The sequence below is a fragment of the Cydia fagiglandana genome, chromosome 4 (genome assembly GCF_963556715.1).
Source record: "Cydia fagiglandana chromosome 4, ilCydFagi1.1, whole genome shotgun sequence".
Lineage (NCBI taxonomy): Eukaryota > Metazoa > Arthropoda > Insecta > Lepidoptera > Tortricidae > Cydia > Cydia fagiglandana.
Window position 1 is genome coordinate 10,490,486 of NC_085935.1, and position 10,876 is coordinate 10,501,361.

Here is a 10,876-nt window from a genome sequence, read left to right on the forward strand (position 1 = left end):
AAATTTTATTGGAATTAACGTATGTTAATAAATTTATGTCATAGAATAAACACAACAAAAAGTGTGTAGGTACAGTCGTCGACGTCAAAGATATTTTTACACTTTTGCACCTTATTCCTTCGTAATAAGGCGAAAAATGTAAACATGTCTTTGACGAGGACTGTACATACATAATACACTTTATTTACCTGTTGCTACTAAGAACGCTCGCAGATATTAACAAGAACAAAAACACCGTAAACAACATTATCGCAATAACGCTTTTGATTTCTATTAATTTAATTTCTCTTAACGCGTTTACTCAGTATGACAATTGCAAGTCAATAACTGCGGTTACATACCTATGTGTATTATCTAACGTAGACATATCTATGTAAACAAGAATGCACGTTTGACTCTATTATCTTAATTGGGTTATTGACGTCAAAATATCGTAGCGTAGGACCCTGTGCGGATGACAGAGAGACCACACAATAACTGAAATTGTTAATATATATATGCAGACAATGTTGCTACTGATAGCTAATAGAATGCCCATTTTAATGCGCATGGCCTTCGCGTGATATATTGGGTGGGTAGATACATAATCAATTTTATTGATAGGTATAAGTACTAGAAAGGAGCTTTGGGATAATTTTGAAAATCGCTAAAATCTACTTAACTAGAAACACTTTCTACAGTAGCAAAAATAAGCATGATGCCTTGGTAAACGCAACCATAAGTGTTGCCATAGTTTTTTACTATTTATTTTATTTATTATAATATAAAATGTTAAAATTACAATTTACCCGTAACAATTCCGTACAAGTTTGAGAAGAAACTTGGGACAGCCAGGGGGACAAATGAGAAAAATAAGATACCATAGTCCACAGTTACTACCGACTCCACCGAGATGGTGGGAGGACAACTCAATGGGCTGCAATTAGGATAGATAGGTATTCTGAGTATTCAGTTTATCACCAGAGATGCGAAAAATACTTTATAAAAAGTATTTAAATACAAATACTTCCTTGATAATACTATTTCAAATGCAAAATAGTTTTTGAATTTGTATTTAATTACAAAATAGGTATTTTCAAAATACTTTTTTAAAATACAAATACTTTTCGATAAAAGGTACTCTGAGTGAATACCTGTCTGTCTGAATCAAAAAGTATTACTCTGAATTTCAGAGTTGAAAAGACTCTCTTTATTCTTTGAAATCAATCCTCTATCTAAAGTGCAAATTTATAGTTGTTTGCTCATATTAACCGGTAGGATGTAGATATGGATGATGGTTTTTATCGGCCAACTTTTAAAGATTAATTTGTAATGTTTCACAGTTAGTATAATGCCTCTCGTTAGTGTGATGAAAACGTCTCGTTTGTGTTTCACCAGGGCAGAAAAGTTTGTTCTCCTCTCGTGCCTTGAAATCCTCCCAACACTCAAGATTCCACTTTTTTAACCACTCGCTACGCTTGTGGTCATGTGCGACGTTACTAAACTAAGATTCAACAGTTCCATGTTAAAAGAATGAGAGAGTTGCCAGGATTGTAACATCAGAAGAGATTGTAACTCCTACCTACATTAGGTACCTACCTACTATAAAGTATTTTGTAAATAGAAAATAGGTCCCAAAAACTATTTCAAATAAAATACAAAATAGATTTCTTCAAAAGGTATTTAAATACTAAATACAAAATAGGTATTTTGCATTTTGTATTTGCATTTTAAATACAAGTATTTCAAATAAGTCACATCTCTGTTTATCACCAGACTGAAAATAGGAAAAATGCCTTGGGTAGGTATATAATAAACTAATAACTTAAAATCAATGAGAAAAGGGATCAAATCCAAATAACACATCTTTTTATGATATGTATTTATTTACTTCCAGTTATTATATAATATGTATTTGTAAAAGGTAAAAATATAAATTGTAGATATTTATCAACCTGCTTCGTGACACTTGCAATGCCACAAGTTATTTGAATTCATTTACATATTGATCGACGCTATGCGCCATGACATTCTAAATGTGTTAATCACAATAACATTGATTCTGAGTCATATTCTAGAATTATCTCGAGTTTAACAGTGTCTTATTATATAATACCATTTAATACCAACATTAAAATGCTACATTTTCTTATACTTACTAGATACCTTATTACTTCCCACCACCAGTTTTTTTTATTATTCCTATTCTCCTTAAATATTTCACAATAAATGGTGTGGCTGTTAACGTGATTGCCATTCTCACTGGAGCGAACACTTTGTGAACAGCGTAGGCTATAACGAAAGTTCCAGCATTTGATGATGCCAATTTTGAAACAGTTCCCTCTCCAATATTCAGCTTCTGCAGGACTGCAACTAGGTCTACTCCGCTGCAAAAACAAAACATTGATAAAAAATGCTAAGTAAATCTCAGTTTATTATATTTAACCAACTGTATATGAATATACAGACATATTACCAGAAAATAACTAGGGAAAATGGAATCTTTATCAAATCATGAATATGGGTGCTCTTTCAAATAATGAGATGCAAATATATTAGTATAAGAAACGAAAGCAAAGCAAAGTACCATACCATAAAGTCTATAAAGAGTTTGGAAATAGGTGTAACACCTGTACAGTCAATATACAGTAGATATGTTTACATTTTTTGCCTTATTACAAAGGAAGTATTTAAGGTTAAGGTGTAAAGATATATTTGACGTCAACAATACGCCTATTTATTTCAGCGTATGTGATAGTGTAAGAGGACTTTTTTTATGATAGTGACAAAAGACTTGAATGAAATTAATTCACAATCAACACAAAAGAAAAAAAATGTTAAAATGGAGTCAAAACATAGATTAGGGTACCATACCTATTCACTAGGAGATAACATCCCCCCAATGACATCAGTGAGATTGTGATATGAAACACTATCACAGTGGAACCATATTCTTTGACAGCTTTTTTCAACTTTTCTTTAGCACTCATTGGGGGATTTGCAACGGTACTCATGTTTCTTCTTCCCAGTATTACAGCTATGCTTTGAAAAAGTTAAAACAGTGTTAAAACAACTAACTTAATTTCCATCAATGATCTGTTTCAAAATATGTTAGTATGAACAAATGAACAATGCCCCACCAACATTAGTTATAGATAGTAATACAAGATTATGGCAGAAAGAATTTCAAGGCATAATGTGTTTACTTACATTTATTTAACACATTCATTGCCACTAAGTGCTACAGGTTACACTCGAAGTGCGTATTTAATTACGGTTATGCTGTATGGAGTGCAAAGTCGCTACAAACAGTGTACCCGACAGTCGGGTTCCTGGCGCTGAATGTGTCAACTATATCAAGTCAATTAGAGCATGATGATGTTAGTATCAAGCATTAGTAAGTAATCTTATGACCCATACCTGAGTTCAAGGCTTTGTCCCTGTACTCATTCCTTAATGTGAGATAATGAGCGCTATGGAGATGATCTGATAAGTATTTGTAACCCTGTCCCCACTGAGAGCCGGGCATGTTCAAGTGCGTGTGGTTCCCACTGAAGGGGCTCGGCACATTGCTCTGCATTGAAGAGCAAAGATTAACAGCTCCACGACAATCATACTTGTTCATGTGGGGGTCGGGTTGGCTTGTTATATCAATTTGCGAGAAATCCTGTTTCTTGTCATAAGCATTAATGACAGGACCGGACAGGTCTCGTTCCCTCAGTGGAGAAAAGCGGCCCATTTCAGCCGCATTGATGTCGACCACATTAGTCGGCAGCTTGAGGGCAGCCGCTAACGGGAATCGCAAATTTGTCGATATATGTATGGCCTTTCCCACTTGATTAGTGCCACCTGTTAAGAAACGCCAACGGTAAATAATTGATTTAGGTCATCATATATATACCGCAACATTCATATCATATTATTGCTTATTGTTATTACTTACCAAAGAAAGTATTTCCCAGGTAACTTTTGCCCAGGACGTAACAATTCGTTTTAGAATATATTTTATGAGACATATTGACACCAAATATTATACTTATTGATTTAGAAAACTCCTACGGAAAAAACTTTATATAAAACTTGTTATTCGAAGTTTAATAGACAAAGAAGTCGCTGTCACCAAGATGCGCAAAAGATCATAGTAGTGATTATATGCTCTTTGGATCATTCCATGATTCCATTCCGTTCCAACCATAAATGTCAAAAAAACATGATATGACGTCACATAATTCCACAGACCCAAGAAACATAAAGGCTCTATAGACCTTGCAACAAATCGCATGCGTTTTTCAGTACATTGCAGTTTTCGTTCGCCGCGACATCTATTGTCAACTAGCAGTACTGATAAATTCCGCTACTTGACGCTAGATGTCGACTACGAAATAACTCGCGTTTTATTAAGAAAACTAGGGGCTTTACGCGAAAACCGAAATTCTTAAGAGGGCGTCGAGGAGGGTAAATTTTCAGATTCTGTCAAATTACCCCATTTCACACACAAACGCAGCTCACACACACTACCTCAATTTACTGGGACAGGTCAGTGACCCCTAATGTTTTTTTAAAGGTGCTGTTTCGAGTTTAGTGTTAACTACGGACCTTCTTTGAGGAATTTAAACTGTCAAAGCTTTCCTTTGTGAGAAGACAGAGAAAAATCACTTTTTATATATAGCTTTCCTTGTTTGTTCATGTCATGTCATAGGTATGTGACGTATTAGGTAATTAATTATTTTCGTTGTTGACTTTCATTTGTATTAAGATAGGTACAAACGGCGATGCTCTTAACTGTCCATCGGTGGACCTTATGCCTTTTGTAATAAGGTTTACGAACTATCAGTTAACAGTGTGGTCATGGGCGATGGTATGCGGTTTGTAAACATAGTCCGAATTTACCTACTCGAAAAAAGTGGACTATATCTAAAATGATCCCCTCATTAATAGTTATAGGGCTTGTAATATTTTTTTACAACTAAAGACGCTTATTATATTTCACTTATAACTTAATTGATAATAAGGCTTTAAAAACCTCTAATAAAATTCAGGTACTACATATGTACTACATTTATACTTTTGTAAGTAAATTAAATTGTAATTCATTCAAAAAAAGGTTATTAAATGAGGGATATAGATACCTCACCTACCTTATTACAAAGCATTACAAAAATGTCCAAAGGCCAAAGCCACGCTGATAAGACATAAGACCTCATAAATACCTATAAATAAACGTTCACTGAAAAAACTTTAAGGCATTTCTGATAAGTAATTATTTTTCGTTACTGAGTTATCGTTTTGCACCGAATATCAATGAAATAAAAGCACGTTGTTATTTGATAGATACATCCACAAAAACTCCCTAGACTGCAGGTCGAGTCTTGGTTTCAATTTCTTGATGATATATCATTGAATTAACTTTCAAAGCACGTGATAGCTCTCAGAATAGCAACAAAACTGGTTGAAACTAAACATTTTATTGCTGATATTATGTGAACAACATTGCTTCGTCTTCATAAATAAAATTTTAATAATTTATATTGTTTACGTTAAAATGTGAAGAAATTTGTTGATAAATTGTCTATCTAGTATATTGACATTATGTCATATATGTTTTTAAAATGACGTAATATGAATGCCAGCACAATGAAAATTTATTCCAATAAGATAAAACAAATCTTCAAACTTTTTTAATTTTTAGTGAATTAGGAAGAAACTAATTACACTGATTTGGTTGTTCGTATATATTTTAAATAATTTGTTATATTTTTAAAGTATTATGACTTATGAATAAAAACAAATCAAAATTTTAATGACTCTGGATCTCCGTGTGACATTATTCATTTACCCTATTTATTTTGAACACAGTTTTTCACTGGTATCATCATTCGTATACGGACATGAATTTCTGTCAATATATATATGACAAATTGAAATGTCAATTTGGAAAAAGCATGTACGCGTCCGCTTCCAACGGCCCACAGCGGGCATCTGAGGAGAAGGAGAATTTGACAGATATGGCGGATGTATGGAAATTTTACGAAAGTTTACGTTTACGATTGAATTTCTCTGTAGCCTTTAAGAGGAAAAATAGGAAAAGCCTGATTCGTTGTAGTCTAGTTATCTGGCTTTCGAAATCACTCGATTTTGTAGCATGAGCATCGATTTTTTTATACAAATTTTACTAAACGCTGACACTCGTTCATCACGTTTTAGGTACAACTTTGCATGAGTGTATTTATTATATTGTAAAAGATTTCAAATTTTCAAGGGTGATTCGTTGTAAACACACTCTTTGGGATAATAATGATATTTATTATAATTTTTTTTATCAAGCGATGTGGACGCTAGCGACTAAACGGTGACTGCCTTTTTCGCTGATTTTGCACGACGCAGTCTTAAATCGCGGGGATCTTTCTCTTTTACTCTCATTCAGACATAATCAGACTGACAGGGACAAATGCCCGCAATTGACTAACTTTAATTTTCGTGGTTATAGCCATGATGTATGGAGTTACTACTCTTTCTTTACTTATATTTCTCTGTAGTTGCAGAACAGACAATCTACCGCGCAACGCACTGACCTACATCTCAGAAACGAACAAAGAAATAATATTCCAGCTATTTTTATTTACATAATTATATTATAAAAGTAATTTTATCCACAATAGCACCTAGACACAAAATTATTTACTAAATTATCTTACATTATTACGAAATAAATCGTAGATCAGAAATCAAAGCAATGTGATCAGATGGAAATACTATGCTTGGTAAAGCAGTATGGGCTTGTAGTTCCTCCACGCTGGGAAATGGAACAACCTGAAAAAAAAATAGGATTCTTTATAAGGGCCGTGTTGCATGATAAACTACAACTAAGTAATAAACGGAACTCCTTTTCTAACTTAACTTATTGGAAAAGGAGTTCCGCTTATAATATTAGTTGTAGTTTATTACGCAACCAGTGACGGATTTGCCTAAGGCACAGTAGGCCCGGGCCTAGGGCGGCAAGATATTAGGGGCGGCAAGTGACAAAAAATTCGCTGATGGTAACAAGACATAACTCAAAATGTAGTCAATATTACGGGTGCCTTGAAAGGGGCGGCTGCAGGACCTGGGGCCTAGGGCGGCAAAGACTGCAAATCCGCCACTGTATGCAACACGGCCCAGGGGCACATTTCTCGAACGACATTAGTCTAATACTATTAGTGTGTTGTCATGGCAACCCATACGATTAGATAGATCGGTCGCACCGCTGTCCAAACTGCTTGCGTGCCAGTCCAGTACGCGGCCTTAGTACTTTAAAACTAATGAGAAGGTTACGAGTACAAAGCGTGATGGAATACAGACCTGTTCAACTTCTATATTTGCTTTCTCATAATAAATGTAGTCTAAGCAATCTGCAAAACCTGCTGTGAAATTCGTATATTGAGGTGTGCCACAGGCACTTCCCAGAAGAATGTCTTGTTGGAGATTTAGATCACGGACAGCTTCATCTGGCTCTGCAAGTACAAATTACGTACTTAATGCCAAAATCATAATTTCTCTAAGACAGGACCATCCCATATTGATTCAGAGCCGAACAGATGTATCTGGGGTAGCCCTAAAATTGACAGTCCTCAGGGTCCTGTCCTGTCCAATTTTTTGTGCAATGTGTATTTCTGTGGTCTCACATTTTACTTAATGAGAGAGTGAGATGCAATGACATTGGACCAAAATATTGGACAGATGGAACACCACACCACCCTAAGATAGTAGATAGTAGGTATACTTGGTCAAGCTGATCTTATCAGTAGAAAAAGGCGGCAAGTTGAAATGAAAAATGTAGGCGCGAATGGATATCGTCTCATAGAAAATTTGAATTTCGCGCTTTTTTCTACTGACAAGATTTGCTTGACCATCTATATTAGGTAAGTATGAAGATAGGGTACGTGAGCCACTTAAGGGCGCACCAGAGAGTGGATCAGCTACACTCTAATAACACGAGTTAAAAATTGCCTACTCCAGAGCACACAGTCGCTGTGGCCGAAATCGGTCAGGAGAGCATCATCATCATCATCATCATCATCAGGTGCGAGTTGCGGAGACGTGCCCGTGGTACGATACAATAGTTGGTAGGTTAATTTTCAACAGTTATAAATGTGTTTTGATTATTGATTAATACTTAATTAATTGCTAAAACTAGAGGGAAGAGTGAACCATTTCAGTAAGTACATACTTGAGTTCCAATCAGGAAGGGAACTAGGCGCACTTCCGGTAGTATACAACTGGTAAATACCACATGATGGCACACTGTTAAAGTCCCCACACAATATTAATGATATCCTATGACCTGACCACTGAAAAAAAACACGAAATAAATATAATACATTAAATGAAGTGATTAATGGTTTCAGTCAACCTAGCAGTATTACCTTATCGTGCATCCTCTGCTTTATTTGTTTTAACCAATAAATAACCATCCCGCCTTGTAAAAGTCTTATATGGTCTGCATCAGGATGAAAGTATAAATGAGTGTTGCCGACTAGCAGTATTTCTTCAGGGTTCTCAAGTGATCTTAAGATTGTGACACTAGCCACTGTAGATCTGTCTAAGACTCTTTCTGCAAGGCTGCTGTTTTGTTTTACAGCATCCCAGATAGGTTTCAAATCTGCATTTGACTTGAGCGCTTCTGAAAGTACTATATGCTCCTCGCCCAAAAACCTAAAAATAAGAATAAGTGTTTATAATATCTGGGACACCCAACTTTGCTCGGAAAACATATAAAAACTCGAAAATACGCTTTTTCCCACAGATAAGACCACACCACCATATAGAAAATTTCATCGAAATCGTTAGAGCCGTTTCCGAGATCCCCGAAATATATACAAGAATTGCATGTTTAAAGGTGTTAGATTAAATCAGAGACATGTACATAACAAAAACATGTAATCTGCATGCAAAGGCAGGCCACATCATTTGAGCTCTCTGACAGTTTTAAAATAGATAGTATCCCAGACTTTCGTGTGCAGATTAACAGACTACACTATGTTTTGTCTCTGATCTTTTCAAAGAGAACATACTCATATCTTCCATCTCTGTAAAAGCAAGCCAATCCTTCAGCAACTTCTTTTCCTTTTTTATAAAATAAACCTTTAAGTCCATTATTTCCTAACAGTGGATCTAAACAGGTTTTAAATATTTTCTGGTCCACCTCTTGAAGGCATATAATGTCTGCATTGTAACCTGGAAAGTAGGTAAACATAAATATAATTAGGAATGGTTTAGGCATGATGCCACAATTGTAGAGGATGCTGGTTTGTTTCAGCCCTGGGCACGGGAGGCCTTGGTCACTTTTTCCTTTGTATAATATAAAATTTATATTGGTTATTAATAAAATTTAACATTATTCTCTTTTTCTCCCAAATCTTTGAGCTTCATCAAGCTTATCAATTGAAATCTGTAAAATAGAATAACATCATTGTAATTAATCCTTACCTAATAACTCCTTTATTATGAGTTGTTTTCTGTAATCTATATGCAGAGCATATGGTGGGCAATAAGGGTGGAGCACAGTTCTAGTAAATTCCGAATCACAATACAAGTCTGCCAATATGTTGTAACTGACACAACGGAAGCTGCAAAACTTTAATAATTACACACAATTGATCATGTTTATACAACAAACAATAAGCATAACTAGAATTAAGATTAACCTCTTGCCTGATAGAAGATTTGTAGTAAACATATGCCTTGTTTCAAACGGGCATCTACCAGGTCCAGCTTCTATATTGTTTTTGGAAATAGCGTCTACAGCTGGTCCTATGATTGTGCCGTTTTCTGTAAAAATAAAACTAATTTGTACATACAAATAACAAACTACCAGATATTTTTTTCTTTAACACATCTAAAGGACTTACTCGGAATACATTCTAGTTTTAATTTTTTTCCAATGTCTTGAACTGTAGGTATGTAACAATAACCAGTTCCTACTAACTCCCATTGCAAGTGCATCTCGCTTATAGTATTTCCTTTGTCGTTAACAGCTTTACAAGTGTACCAGTTATAAACACACTGCTTTGCGTCAGTGTTTTGAAAAGAAAAGTGTTCCGGGTAAACTCCAAACCCTGATAGTATGCTTTGAGGCAAACTCAAGCTTTCTATCCATGGCACATTGAACACAGCCTCATAAATATGATCTTGTATCTGAAACTTCACTGGTCCTGGCAAGGAAAATAAATCTAGGCAAGTTAAACTTTCAGGTAAACACTTGTCACCATCAAACACTTTTACTTTTATTTCTTCACTTTCACTTGCACTTTTCTTTTTGTTGCCTTTTTTTACAACTTTCTGAACGTTTGCTCCTATGCGAGTTAGTAAATTTTCCACGCTTTCTGATGGTTTTCGACTTAAATTGAACTGTCTTACAGATTCCTTAACTTTTAGTAGAAAAGTTAAATCAATTTTGTCTTCGCTTTTATTGTATCTAAAGTAACACTGTTCTGTATTCATGATACTTGATTTAGACAAAGCAATTCCTGAGTAAAATTTTCGGCCTATGTTAAATATTCTACAAAACATTGCATGATTTGCTTTCATCAGCATAGGTTAGCTTAGCATTTAGCTCCTCCTCTTTACACCAGCCAGACTTCTGTCAACACCAATGACAGTTTTTTAACCAATAGAACGGGGCGAACTCACTATAATTGCCATAGGTAAATATTTTGCTGTAGATGTTGAAAATATCGTGAACAAAAATTCTCTTTTCATGAATAAAAAATTTAGTTGCTTAGGATCAAAGAATATAATACTCACTAGGAGAAGAACGATAACTCCATACAAAAAAATGTCCCCTTCAAAAGTTCGTTTATACTACTAGCGCTCGGTAGGATACCATTGTAATTAGAATTGACAACCCGTTTAGCCTAGC

At 35.0% G+C, this 10,876-nt stretch overlaps 3 protein-coding genes across 4 annotated transcripts in view; all 3 read right to left on the reverse strand.

Annotated features, from left to right (window-relative positions):
- Positions 1 to 556, reverse strand: part of LOC134663661 (uncharacterized) — a 36,592-nt gene extending 36,036 nt beyond the window's left edge. The window contains exon 1 of one of the 2 annotated variants that reach the window (XM_063520103.1): positions 189 to 556. In XM_063520103.1, the coding sequence (XP_063376173.1) occupies positions 189 to 247 (59 nt within the window). In that variant the 5' untranslated portion in view covers positions 248 to 556. The remainder of the gene's footprint in view (positions 1 to 188) is intronic. The other variant, XM_063520104.1, reaches the window with a different exon arrangement.
- A 1,288-nt stretch (positions 557 to 1,844) lies between these two features.
- LOC134663663 (uncharacterized protein C18orf19 homolog A-like) lies at positions 1,845 to 4,120 on the reverse strand. The gene is made up of 4 exons (XM_063520106.1): positions 3,923 to 4,120; positions 3,400 to 3,828; positions 2,854 to 3,016; positions 1,845 to 2,366 (listed from the first exon to the last, which is right to left on the reverse strand). Exons 1-4 carry the CDS (start codon positions 3,993 to 3,995, stop codon positions 2,150 to 2,152), a joined length of 882 nt encoding a protein of 293 aa, XP_063376176.1. The 5' UTR covers positions 3,996 to 4,120; the 3' UTR covers positions 1,845 to 2,149.
- Positions 4,121 to 6,591: 2,471 nt separating this feature from the next.
- LOC134663701 (2',5'-phosphodiesterase 12) lies at positions 6,592 to 10,588 on the reverse strand. Its single transcript, XM_063520156.1, has 8 exons — positions 9,867 to 10,588; positions 9,663 to 9,786; positions 9,445 to 9,584; positions 9,030 to 9,192; positions 8,382 to 8,670; positions 8,186 to 8,306; positions 7,318 to 7,469; positions 6,592 to 6,789 (listed from the first exon to the last, which is right to left on the reverse strand). Exons 1-8 carry the CDS (start codon positions 10,549 to 10,551, stop codon positions 6,679 to 6,681), a joined length of 1,785 nt encoding a protein of 594 aa, XP_063376226.1. The 5' UTR covers positions 10,552 to 10,588; the 3' UTR covers positions 6,592 to 6,678.
- Positions 10,589 to 10,876: the final 288 nt, after the last annotated feature.